This window comes from Thermobia domestica, chromosome 2 (assembly GCF_964235325.1).
Source record: "Thermobia domestica chromosome 2, izTheDome1.hap1.1, whole genome shotgun sequence".
NCBI lineage: Eukaryota > Metazoa > Arthropoda > Insecta > Zygentoma > Lepismatidae > Thermobia > Thermobia domestica.
The window spans coordinates 332,213,427-332,227,945 of record NC_137455.1 but is presented as its reverse complement, the minus strand read 5'-3'; the positions used below and the strand labels follow the sequence as shown (position 1 = coordinate 332,227,945).

General features: G+C 35.1%; 1 protein-coding gene across 12 annotated transcripts in view; it reads left to right on the top strand.

The window, feature by feature from the left end:
- The window catches only part of tmod (tropomodulin), a 190,578-nt gene that overhangs the window by 142,888 nt on the left and 33,171 nt on the right, over nucleotides 1-14,519 (top strand). For all 12 annotated transcript variants that reach the window (XM_081749120.1, XM_081749121.1, XM_081749119.1 and 9 more), the window contains exons 7-8: nucleotides 6,067-6,163; nucleotides 11,314-11,461. In XM_081749120.1, coding sequence (XP_081605246.1) covers nucleotides 6,067-6,163; nucleotides 11,314-11,461 — 245 coding nt within the window. The remainder of the gene's footprint in view (nucleotides 1-6,066; nucleotides 6,164-11,313; nucleotides 11,462-14,519) is intronic.

Genomic DNA, 14,519 nt, shown 5'->3' with positions numbered 1-14,519 from the left:
AAGAACAAGAACAAAAATATAAGATATGCCTAACACATTTTATAAATGATCAGTTTTTAAACTGTTAAATCTTACAGAAGAAGTACTTGCCTATTATTAAGATTGTGTACAGTTGGTATAATGCAATAAATCTATAGTAAAAAACGCAATAGAAGGAAACCATATGCTTAAGAAATCTCTACACAAGAGAACAAATTATTTGATTTCTAGAATTAGTTCTCAATAATGTTGTGCTACTCTTTTATAAGGGTAACCATGAAAGTTTTGTCGCTTTTTCACCTACTACTTTCGAACATCGATATGTCACCTTAGACGTATTTGGAAGATGAAAACTAGTCCCCATTAACATCGACGACCTGCTGCCAACTTTCTGGAAGGCCATGGATTTCATCGCGGTAGTACTTGGTGGGCCGTGAAGCGAAGAATGTATCAAGTGCATTTTGCACCACTACTAGGGATTTGAACTGGTGTCCTCTAAGGTCATTGTCCAAGGAACGGAACAGGTGATAATTGGACGGTGCAATGTCTGGGGAGCATGGCGGATGCAAGTGTTTTCCATCCAAGGCGTAGAATCGTATCCTGGGTCATCCTAGCCACGTAGGGCTTAGTGTTGTCCTGTAACAGGAGGACCCCTTTGCGATTCAGAAGTGCTGGTTCCAGAGTTTTGAGTTTTTCTTGAACACGGCTCAACTACTGACAGTATACAGTCGCATAGATGCTCTGACCAGCTGATAGCAGTTCCCGATGTACAATGCTGTAAACAGTTTACGAATCACACAGGAGGACCTTCTTCTTCTAGTGCAGTGCTGGTTTCGGCTGTTTTGGAACCGGTTCATGGAATGCTAACCAATAATGACGGCACCGTAGAGCTTCGTACAGCACACACTTCTCATCACACATGTCAGCACCCTGTCCAGAAATCGCTCCTTCCTCAGACGAGACAGCAAAGAAACACAAGTGTCTGCCAGCGTTACCTTCTGACCCGGAGTCAAATGATGTGGGACCCATCGACCCAACTTGTAGTATTTTCCAAGTTGATGGAGGTGCTGCCGAATGGTTTTTCCATAGACACTGAATTGTAGTCCCAGTTCCTCACATGTCTGGACACTGTTGCCTCCAATTGCTGCCTGAAGATCTTCATTCTGTACATGTGTCTTCGAGTGTTTCGTCACCGTCCTTAAACTTGTTAAACCACCACTGCACTGTTCGTGTAGTCACGACACCCTCACCAAATGCCTGGCATATCTTCCACCCCGCTGCAGCAGAGTTTAATCCCAGTTTGAACCCGTACAGCATATACTATTATGAAGCTCTGTGGTTCCATATTCACTCTGTCCTTACGGAAGTTCACGGTGTAACTAAACTGCCATAACCAGGTAGTATACTGGATACACCCACATCAACAACTGACCTTTTCTTTATCTCCATTTGCATTCAACTCACGGTGTGAAAGCCAATTGAACACAGATCTCCGCAAAAAAACGACAGAACTTTCTTGGTTACCTATATATCTCGAAAAAGATAAAGAAATTTGTGTTGTCTTTAATGCATCATTCACTCTTCTTCATCATTCTGTTCATTAACTGATATTGAAATTCTATACTCGCTCGGACAACTATACATTAGAGTGCACAAGAAACCGCGATTCTTACATTTGCATTTCAAACTTACTTACTCAAGTTTCTGACAGCTACACATGGTAATCTCTGAACAAGCCTTGGGAATATTTTCCAGCGTTTTCAAAACTGGCTTCTTTCGTATTCCAAGTACCATTCGGAGTCTTCTGGCCTTGGTAGAGCAATCTCACACTTATCAGCATTTCCCAAGTTGCTGTTTGGTAATGGGATCTCTTTATATGTTGTTTCAGAGCATCACTAGTTGCAGGTAATTTCTGCAGGCTGCATTTTCCTAAAAGTAGGAGCCTAGCTTCATCACAGATCTTTGAATTAACCTTGAGGAGCTTTGTGTATATATATATATATATATATATATATATATATATATATATATATATATATATATATATATATATATATATATATATATATATATATATATATATATAAAAAAAAAAGTTCTGCAGATTCAATAGCGCTTGTTGATAAAGGAATCTGTCCTAAGGAAAGTACGAGGCATGGAGGGATTATCTCCAATTAGTGATGCTCTGAAACAACATATAAAGAGATCTCATTACCAAACAGCAACTTGGGAAACGCTGGCAAGTGTGAGATCGATGGTACTTGGGGACCAAATTCTAAGAGCAGTTTTGAAAACACTCGAAGATATTTCCTTCCCTTAGAGATTATTATCTGTAGCTGTCAGAACCATGAGTGTGTAAGTTTGAATTGCAAATGTAAGAATCGCGGTTTCTTGTGCATTCCAATGTGTAGTTGCCCGAAAAAGTATAAAAATTCAATTTCAGTTAATGAACAGAGTGATGAAGACTGAATGATGCATTGAAGACATTACAAATTTCTTTATCGGTTTATTATACAAGAGTGGCATAACATTATTAAGAACTAATTCTAGAAATCAAATAATTTGTTCTCTTGTGAGAAGATTTCTTAAGCATATGGTTTCCTTCTATTACGTTTCTTATTATAGATTTATTGCATTATACCAACTGTACACAATCTTAATAATAGGCAAGTACTTCTTCTGTAAGTAAGATTTAACAGTTTAAAAACTGATCATTTATAAAATGTGTTAGGCATATCTTATTTTTTTGTTCTTGTTCTTGTTACAGTAAGTATTAAGAGGGAAAGGTGGTAATATATAAAAAACGTGGATGGAAAATTGTTCATGATTCTCTCTTAAAGGCAGTTTTGAAATCTGGTTCCTGCTCTATTTCGCTCAGTACCAATGCAGTACATAAATCAGAGGACTTGTAGCAAAAAGAACCCTTGTCGAAACAAGACATTTTTTTTTCTTTCAGAAAAATGAGTAGAAAGCTGCAAGTTTGTGCATGTTTTAGAAGGTATCAGGGAAACATATAAAGAAACAGATTTGTAGAGTTTTTCATACTGTGTACTAGAGAAAGCTCTCTTTTCATTCTTCAGAGAAATTTTGTTTTTACAAGGGTTATTTTCCGAAAAACCCCTCAGTTGATATTAAAAATGGATATTTTTAATTAGATTATAGACAGACTTAATCATCAGGATTATATAATTGCAGGCAGACAAGATTATATATATATTAATCATCATCAGCTGCTAGTATCTACCGTTTGTGGAAAGGTAACTCTTGGGCCACGCCGTGATCAGTTTCGCACACGACAGAATAAAGTCGCTTATAACTCAGGCACTATTAGTCCTACACTAATATAAGTATTCATTTTTTGAAAGAGCATAAAATGACCAAAAACTTTTAGAGGAAACATTTTTCCGAATTCGATCTTGTAAAGAAACTGTGGCTAAAAGACTGACGTCACGCGCAACCAATACTGAGTAAAAATGAAAATAACAAGAAAATCATTATATTTAGCTCAAAAGTACACTAGAATTAAATTGTAGAAGACAACTAGACACACAAAATGAAAAAAGAAAAAAGTTTGGATGTTCTAGGTCCAATGGTTACGGAGAAATAGTGAATAATAGAAATGGCTAAAATTTCGGCTTTTTCCCCTCCCCTCTCCTTGGGTATTTTTTCTGGTATCCGACATTTTTGTGATCAGTGATGGGTATATATTAAGAAAATATCGAATGCGAAATTGTTACAGGATTTGCCCTTAAAACTCAATTTTTAAGCCCCGATGCCTAGACTATTCTTCTGTGGTCTCATCCTCATAAGGAAAATACATGTGTACAACCGAAAACAAAAGTATTTTTCGAATAACTGTGGAATAAGGTTATCAATTTGGATTTAAATTTCTTTGACCTAAAGATAATGATGTTCTATTTACATGAACGAAAATGTATGCGAATTGGCTGATTAATTCCGAAGTTTCAAAAAGCATTTGGGCTTTTGAATACATACTGCACGTAAGAGTGTGTGTCCGTGATAGTAAAATGTTGTGTCGTGGTATTCGGAAATAGGACGTGCCCTTTTTTCCATACACATTTTATCCAATATTGTCCTGTGTTTATAATCCTTTGTTTTGTAAACGCTGGAAGAAAATCAGCGATAATTTTGCAATTCAATAAATGACATAAGGGAAAGCAAATTGCCGTAAATGCAAATTACATACCATTTCGCGTGAAAGTAAAATCAGAAAAAGTTCCTGCTGTTCTAGAGCAGTGCTAAACAAAGCAATACAGTGGATAGTACGTACCTTTAGGTTTCGAATAATCTCCGTCATAATCCAACACCTTTTGCCAACGTTTCTGCAGCTGCACAATACCCTGGTGATAAAATTCGACAGTTGTGAATGCAAACAATCCGTGAGTGCGTTACGTATGTATCCCTCAATCGCGAAGGATCTTCCACGGACGAGAGAATGGAACAGGTAGTAATCGGTTGGCGCAAGCTCCGGTGGATATGATGCACAGTGCCTTGCATCCAAGTTGCTCAAGGGTCTCTCGGATCCTCTTTGTCAGATGTGCTTCGCATTCTCGAGCAGGAACAGCACATCATACGATTCACCAGTGCTGCCTCCTTCTGCTGCATTGCACGGTACACCCTTTGTAGTTGCTGAGAGTAGAGGTCAGCAATGATGGTCTAACCAGGTGGAAGAAGTTGTAATGCATCATTTGCTGACAGTGCTGCTATACAGAGAGCATAATCTTTCGTGGGGTGCAGAGATGGTCTTGTGTGAGGAACAGGGTCACGAGTCGACAACCAATGTCTGATACGCTGGGGAGTGTCATAGAGGATTCGCATTTCGTTACCAGTGAGCAAGTTATCAAATATGGATGTATTCAGGGGCCAAGTGAGCAAAGACAAATACGCTGTCATTCGTTGTTGCTTATTGGCACCTGACAGTGTGTGGGGAACCAGTTCTTGTATGACTTCCCTATCCCATGTAGGTGCAGTCTAACTGTTTCAGCGGAAACAAGAAGCCTTTCTTCAAATTCATCACATGTTAGACCTCTGTCCTTCTCGATGGCTGTTTTCGGGGTCTCGTCATCCAACACATATGGACGTCCACTGTGACATTCATCTGAAAGACTCGCATCTCCCGAACGGAATATTTGGAACCAATTCCTGGCTGTGCGTTCGTTCACAGCATTCTCTCCAAATACCTGGCATGTGCGGAGACTTGACGCAGCATCTTACAGGCCCACTTTAAAGTCATAGATTAAACACACGCGAACAAGCTGCTTCATCACCTCCATTTCTTTTCGACACTGGACGAGCTATGATTGCTGTATTTGCACAACGTACCTGTATTACTGAAGGTCGGTGGTTAGATTAATTTCCGATTCTTGGCAGAAACGTACGTCATTTCGTTTCTTTCTCAGTGCATGATTAGTGGGACATCAAAAGCAGCAAGAACTTTTTTGATTACCTTGTAAGATAATCAGGTCTGTTATAAGAAACTGTATATATTTGACACGTATTGAATAAAGAATCAAACGTTAACACTCACCTAAAATGTCTTTCGAATCTTTATAATGCGATGATATTTTATTGTCTAGGCCAAAGGTTCCCAACCTTTTTTGACTGACACACCTTACTGAACGCTCACGACAACGCTACACACTTGTTTGATTCAAGTCTGTAAATTTCTACAGAATAGTGGCTCTATGTGGTACTGAGGATGTTACTGCTGTAGGAGTGTTGACTGATACACTCTGTTTGAGAATTGATTTTAACTTCATGATTTTCAAATTCTGAAATTTCGCGACACACCCTGTGGATTGCGTGACACATCGGTTGGGAACCACTGGTTTAGGCTATCTTATTCATATCAATGAAGGAGTTAGATATCTTTTAATGACAGTTATGTTCGGAACAAATCAACCAAAGGAAAAACTTCTAGACCAATCACATATTGAATTGTAACATGTTCGCTTTATTTAAAGCATAGCACATAACCATATAGCGATTGGCTTGTGAATTTTTAAAGTATTATTAGGTAAATACTTGTATTATACTAATCTTTCTCTCTTTTTTCTTTCTTTCTAGCTTAGAAACCAACTTCATTAGTCCCCCTGTTATAGTCAAATTGATACAGTCTTTACTCGCAACGAAGTCAATTGAAGAATTCAGGGCATCAAATCAGGTAAGAAACTGTGCAATTCAAATTACATAAACATCTTACAATAATGATAATAATTAAAATAACAATAATAAAAGTACTCAACGTTGGATTAGTTCGAACAAAACATGATTCTTTCTCAAAGGTATAAAGATGGGCAAAATGAAAGTAAAATCAAAGAATGCATGGTAGAGACAATCGATAAAATTGTCCAAACTGCTTACACTAGCTTTTCTAGAGCTTTTTCAGAGTCTATTAAAGTGTGTGGAATATTATTTTTTTCGTCTATACCACAATAGATTATTTCACTAAGGCCTTTTTTTTCGTAGACAAATTCGGTAAATGTCTTATCAAGTTATTGCCGATTTAATTATCTATATTTAATTGTACATTTTTAATTCTTATAAGCTTTATGCAGCACTTTGACATCCATTATATCATGAGATTTTTTTTTTTTTTGTTAGAATACTTCGAAAGGCTAGAAGCTGGATTCTTGATTCTCTATTTTTGAATCTCTAGTATGTTCCTTCAACCTAATGTTTAGATTTCTTTCGTATTTGAAATATAAGTTATATAGCAAACTTAAATAAGCTCATAAATCACACTATATGTTATGTGGCCGTCGTAAAATAACTTTCGCAATTGATTAAATGGCTTTCTAACAATTTATTACCTATGTGGATCAAATATACAATCTTCTCTCAGTATTATTCATTGAACAATGATCGAACGCACTACAAGAAAGAAAAAAATCCCATGGATTTGCTTCAAGCTAGCCAAAAAGAGTGAGCGGATATACATACGAGAGACACTCAAAAAGTTCCCGATATCTATCTATCTATCTATCTATCTATCTATCTATATATATATATATATATATATATATATATATATATATATATATATATATATATATATATATATATATATATATATAAAATTGAAAATCACTATGTTTGTGACTCTAAATCTCCTGAACCTCCCAGCCGATCTCGATCAAATTTGTGACATGGATGAGGTTTGAGGCTGGGCTGGTTTTAGGCTATTCACTTTGATGGTAGAACTGACGGGTGGGGGAGGGGCTATAAAAATATAAATGAAACTTAATATAAACTTCTGAACCACTCGACCGATCTTGATCAAATTTTCAACATAGATGAGGTTCAAGCCTGGGATCGTTTTTATCATTTAAGTTTGACGGAGCAACGTAGGGGAGGAGAAGGAGGGGGAGATATATAAAAATCAATTTATATGAGACTAAAAGTGACTATTTTTCTAACATAATAACTCTTGAAGTATATGACCGATCTCAATCAAATTTTCAAGTTACATGAGGTTCGGATCTGAAAACGTATTTGTAATTTCAATTTAACGGTAGATCCTAGGGTTGGCAGAGGGGAGGGAGACATATAAATAAACTTTTGAACCACCCAACCAATCTCAATGAAATTTTCAACATACATGAGTTTAGGAGCAGGCTATTCACTTTGACGATGCAACGTAGGAGAAGGGGAGGAGGAGAGAAATTTAAAAATGATCAAAAATGACCGATATTAGTGTTAAATCCATAGTTTTCGGGGTCGATGAGAGAAACAGTGACACTTCTGATGCTGTTTCAATCCAAGTTCAGCTCTGATTGTTGGGGAGGGGGATAAACATTTAAAAATGATCGAAAATGACTAGTGTCTAATCCATAGTTGTAGTAGTAGTTGAGATTAACAATGACAATTCAGATGCCGTGTGCCGCAGCGTGCAGAAGGGGGAGGGGGAGCTATATATAATAATTATCGAAAATGACCAATATTAGTGTCTAATCCATAGTTTTCGGGATCATTTAGATTAACAGTGACATTTCCGATCCGGTTTAAATACAAAATCAGCCCCGCCACTTGGGGAAGGGGAGAAAGAGATGTATTAAAATGATCGAAAAATGGCCACTATCAGTGTCGAATTTATAGTTTTCTGGGTCGCTTAGATGAACAGTGATACTTTCAATCTCGTTTAAAGTCAAATTCAACCCCATAACTTGGGGTAGGGGGAAAGTGAAATACATAAAACAGATCAAAAAAATAACCCATATTAGTGTCGAATCCATAGTTTCTGAGATCGCTGAGATGACCGGTGACACTTCCGATCCAGTTTAAAACCAAATTCAGCACCGCAACTTGGGAGAGGGGGAGATAATAAAATAATCGAAAATGACCAATATTAGTATCGAATCCGTGGTTTTCGGGGTCGTCGAGATGGTCAATGATCTTTCCGGTGCCGTTTAAATCGATGCCAGTAAAAACGAAAACAGCATATTTCACGGGTACTAAACACATGAGATACGGAGTTGTGCATTTAAATTTTCATTTCAACCCAGCGATGCGGGTAATATATGCTTCTTTCTTTCTTTCTTTCTTTCTTTCTTTCTTTCGTTCTTTCTTTCTTTCTTTCGTTCGTTCTTTCTTTCGTTCTTTCTTTCTCTCTCTCTCTCTCTCTCTGTCTGTCTGGGCGAAACGGAAAAAGCCATTTTTGCTTTGGAAAGAGCCAAACATCCTATGGTTCTAAATTGTTTTTAAGGCTGTCAAACTCTCTGAATCAGAGTTTCCCCAATTTGCACATGAATTGATATCTGCGCGTTGCTCGATCTATGAAATTGCGCCGACTGATCACTACACACTCCTCCGTTTCAGCTACACTACTCGTACACTGCCTGTTATGAGCTGTTCATACTTGTCAATTTCATAATTAGGCAACCTAAGGGCTGTACTGTACAGGATTCACTGTGATTGCATCATAAATGCCAAAACTACAACAGCATTCCGGGGACTTTTTGACTGCTCCTCGTATAATATTGTATTCCCATCGTTCTCGTAAAAAGATACTTTCGTTATTATTTGAATAAATATATCCAAGAAATAGAAATAATTATTATTTGCTTTTTTTTACTGTCATTGTTATTCTGGATTTTTGAACTTTAAGGCCTAAGATAAAAACACTAACAATTGTTCATATTTGTATGCTAGCGAATGTCATTTCTTTGCACGAGAAGATAAGGTTTTTGGAAAGTACTTGAATCGTCTTCCCCCGTAGCATATGCAGCTCAATGAAAGCGTGAGGATAAAAATCCATGATGTCACCCCTTCATACTTCCATTTCTCACCTTTTCTTACCCCCTTGCTGATGGGGACTGAAGTTGGACTTAAGTGTATAGGAACTGTCACTATTCATCTCAACAACCACGAAAACTACGGATTGGACACTAATGTTGGTCGTTTACGATATTTTTAGAAACATCCCGGCACTGTGGTCGTTACTTGACCGTTGCCGACCCTGATATCTGGCCTGTTTCCAACTCCGGATCTTTCCATTAAATTCATAAATATCTCTATATGTATGTATAACTTCTTGAAACTAATAGAAAGATCTATGTACGTAGTTATACTAATGAAATGAAACGAAATCTTCGAGTTTTACGTCCCATGGTTATGCCGGCTAGGCTAAAGGAGACGGTGATGATGAGAAATGAGTAAAATGGTGGAATGAAGAAAGTGGGACGAAACGGTAGAACCCCGAGGAAACCCACGCACATGGTGTTTGTCCACCACAAAGTTCACTTGGCGGGAGCAGGGTTTGAACCCGGGACCCCGTGCACCAGAGAGGTGAACTTATACTAATGAAGTCCTTGATTTTAAGGAAATGCAAAGAATAGACAATATTTGGCTTTAAGCATTAATACAGTAGAGCGAAATACGCAAAATAAATTTTGAAATATAAGCTAAAAATCCGTGAATGAACTTGAGCACATTTAGCGCTATGAAATCTCTAACATGCAGAACTAGGCATTTTGCCTAATATCCGGTATCTGTTAATATGTAATCATCTAGTGATAATATCGTATGATATAAGTATAGTAAAATCCTGCGGTGAAAATAGAATATATATTACTTCAACCACCGATTCTACTTAATATACATTTAATTTTATTGTAATTTTGGTTATTTTAATTAATATAATCTAGTGAAGCTCGTTCCAGTGGCTTACACATTAACTTCATCAGAGAGTGATAAAGCTTTTAGTTTTTCGTTTTATTGCAACGTAACATTACAGGCGAAACTGAAGAGTCAACCACCAAAACTATCGCCAGGTAGCTTATATAATACATAATGTAACATAAAAAAGTGTCTCATTTCATTGAATCTTCGACGTGAAAACGTAAGTAAACGTCTAATATTGAGTGTTGTTTGGTAATCAGTGTTTTCAGTAACACAAAAAACATAATACGCACAGATAGATAGTGGACAGTTAAATTTCAATGAATCTATTTACTTGGTGTAATTTTCGAAGAATTTGACCAAATATCCGATATACAGTATGTCCGCTGAGTTTAGTAGGTATGAACAATTACAGTCATTGGCAGTGATTCCATAGACATATCACAGAGACCAACTTAAAAGTGATCGGAAATGGAACAGATTCAACTATGATGTCCTCAAGTGAATGTGAGGAGGAGCGTTTTAGACTAAACTTGTAACAATAATTGCTTCCTCCGTAGCTGCCTATATCGCATGATGCGATTCATATTGACATCTTTGATTTTTCGTTATACTTGAGCGAATTATTATAATAAACATAAATAGTATAAGCTACGATTCCCTTTTAAAATACTGAAATACAATAAAAATAACATAATTTTACATCTTCTAATTTGTAAAGCTGTAGTTCTTTGTTTCACCTGCTATAGCAAGGTTAAACGAATGTAGTCAACAGGAAATGAAAATTTGGGTGTTGTGAATAAGATTAAAAAGGATGTACATATACCTTACATACTGTGTAATAGTTTAGATGTGAAATCTGACAAAGTAAGGATTATATCCAGATCCAACAGATTTAGAAATTTGTGTCCAAATTAGAAAAGGCAAATTTATCTTGTTCTTTCATAATGTCCGCCAAGTACATGAATCTGAAATAGCCTATAACTCAAAAATGCTAAATTTTCTAAACTTGAGGTTTATCTGTATAATTTTATTTTTAAACTAATTTACTAGGAATTAAAACATAATTTAATTTTTCGATAAAACAAAATCTGGGGTATCCTAATATGGAAATGTTAGATATTTGGTGTTATTAGTTATATGCAAATTTTATTACGGATTGCACTAATTAATTTTTATTTTTCTTCATATTAGAGGTCACAGGTGTTGGGTAATAAAATAGAAATGGACATTACAGGCCTCATAGAACAAAATCCAACAATACTAAGACTTGGGTTGCATTTAGAATACAACGATGCACGACACAGGATTGCCACACATCTGCAGCGCAATCTTGACAGGAGTAAGTATCTAATTAAGTTTAACTTGTTTATAATACCTTCCTTACAGCTTTGCTTTGTATTTAAGGAAAATTCATCAGATGCTTTGTGGAATAAGTACGGTTCTGTTCAAAAGTACTGGTCACTACTATTACTCATAATAATCTCATATTCTTAGATGCAGTATCTTTGTGCATAATACTACAGTGACACAAGAAAGATAGAGGTAGGAAATTTCACCGTTGTCCATATTTTCCTACCTTCGAATATGGATACTGATCTTGTGAAAGAAGGAAGGTGTTGGTGTTTCGTTATTATAATTTTTAAACAGGATTGAATATTACTGTTCGATGAAGTCAGTCATCTATAGAAGTCTTTCAAATAATTCCCCTGTGAGTTAAGAAATCATTCTACTATGATGATGTGTGTAATATTTGATTTGGTGACACATTTTGAATTTATGTAAAACTGTTGAATATATATTATATCGTGATGTGATTGAAGAACTTGAAGCAGCAGCAGGTGTGTATCAAGAATGAAAGTATGGTGCAATTCTGATTTCAAAAATTGACAACAGTGAATAGATACCAGTGTCGAAATCAAGTTAATATGTAGACAGAAGGAAAGATATTATTAAAGAAGTGAGAAACAAATTTGGGCCCATTTCCGTCATAATGCCATGTAACTGAATTTGCTGTTTCCGATTGGCAATTTAGCGTAGGAGAATACTAAAATTCATAGCTTATCAAATGAAAATGATCTACTGTGAAAGCTCGTTAATGTTTTCTATAAATAGGTAGTTCTTATTTCTTTTTGTTACCCCATTGTGTAGAGCAAGATAGAGTATCAGATAATAAGGTTTATAGGCAGTGTATTTAAATGTACTCCTTCGGTATGTTAAGTATATTAACTAGTCTTATGATAGATTTTGTAGTAAAATTTTTGTAACCATTTTTTAAAATTTTATTATTATATATATATTTTTTTTTAAAAAAAAAGAAAGCAAGCTCTATACTTAATGAATTCGGAATCGTGCGTGTTCTTTTGGAATTATTCCTGTAACAGGAAAATCAAACAAAAATTAACTTACAAAGATATATAAGGAATGTTTAGAAATTGTAGTACCGCGTTTTCTGTCTACTGTTTATGTGTAAAGATTCCATCACCTCGGAAGCAACAAATGTAGACCCCTTTTCCTTGGAAATATGTAATAATTTTCTTTCGTCTTTACATTTTCATTATTATTTTTTTTCTGTGAGCACGGAATTATTATTTCAAACGTCTACCATTTCTTTTACGTTTTAAATTAATTCTCATACATGTTTAATTGAATATAAATATATGGAATCATGTGTCTTGAAAGTTGACGGACTTCCCACTCCCTAACAATATCTGAAATCCCTTCAAATTGAAAATTATTTTCATTCAGATTCTATGACGTTTAACCAAGAAACTGTATAGATTTTAATACTCGAAATTTGTTTAATGTTTACAATAATTTTAAAATCAGAATTTAATTAAATGTATGTATATGTAAGTTAAGAAGAGAAACCAAGGTAGTAAATCATAATAAAGTTTAGGTCATATAATTGGATGCGCGAAATCTCTACGAAAAATACATAAAAGCGATTTCAATAAAACTCATCATCTTATTAGACGTAAAGTGAAAATTGTATTGTGGTAATTTGTCTGGCTTTCAAAATGGACGGATATAAGTAAATAAATATATTCCAATATCATAGTGTAATATATATATATATATATATATATATATATATATATATATATATATATATATATATATATATATATATATATATATATATATATACAAAAACAAACATTTTATAAAATTATTCCGTGTGATGTTAGGTATTACTCAGTTTGAGAGATCATCATTTGGATTCATGGAATAGTGGCTTAGAGTTTTGACCGTCTAAGTACCAGGTTCGAATCCACTTGATTTTTTTTTTTTTAACTAGTTTTATGTGTGTGATTTAGTAAAACGTTATTACGCTGATCACAAATTCTGTTGGAATTGACGTTTCAAAGCTCCTGTGTGACAGTTGAGTCAATACGCAGGTAAAGCAAGAAGTAGTCCATATTAACTTTGTGACGGAATGCGATTCCTTTCCAATTTTATTTCCCGTGGAAAACCTTGCATATCTCATGTACTTCATGTGATATCTAGGATATACCAGCTAGTTGATATACCAGCTTCGGACACTAGCAGAACTCTTAAATCAGTATTTTTCTCAATCATACCATTCGATGACACACTGATTATAATATCATAGATTAAAAATAAACTTGTAGATAAGAATTGAATCCTGTAAAGGATGAATAGAAATTTTATTTTTGATATTTTCCTTGAACAGAAACTTTCAAAAATAATGGAATGGAGTGACTGGGAAGAAAGGAAAATGTGATTCAGTCGTTTCTTAATTTTGCTGCATGAACGAAGCAAAATATGTTGATTTGTTCATTTCTTATTTAAATGAGTTAAACTTTTTTTTCTTCATTTGGATGTATGGGTGACCTAATTGCTTAACTTCAGCTTCTTAGAAAAAAAGGCGTGTAGATTTCACATACTTGCGAATATGCAAACACAAACGATGACTACAGGCGATACTTGGATTCTCGCTACTGCTTGAGAAATAATCGAGAGTTGTTTTGAATTGCCTACCAGTTATTACATTTATTTATTTTTTCATGTAGTGAGATTGCCAAACTTACTTTCCTCACAAAAGTTCATGGCGTATGATGTAAATTATTGACTACTTTCGGTAATTTCTCCTTATAATATTGTTATACTATTCAGCGATCACAGATACTAAATTTTATTGAAATCGCTTTTAAATCTTTTTCTTATAATTTTTTATATACTATTTACAAAATTATGCCTTCTATCATCATTGATTTCATAAGCTGTTGCTTCGAAGTTCAAATTTATGTAAATATATTTGAATATAGATATATTAATTGTATATAACTTTTTGCAGTAAATACGTGTTTTACTTTCGCAGAATATATTCTAGCTCAAGCACAAGAGAAGACCCAGCAAGAATGCCTGGCTAAACT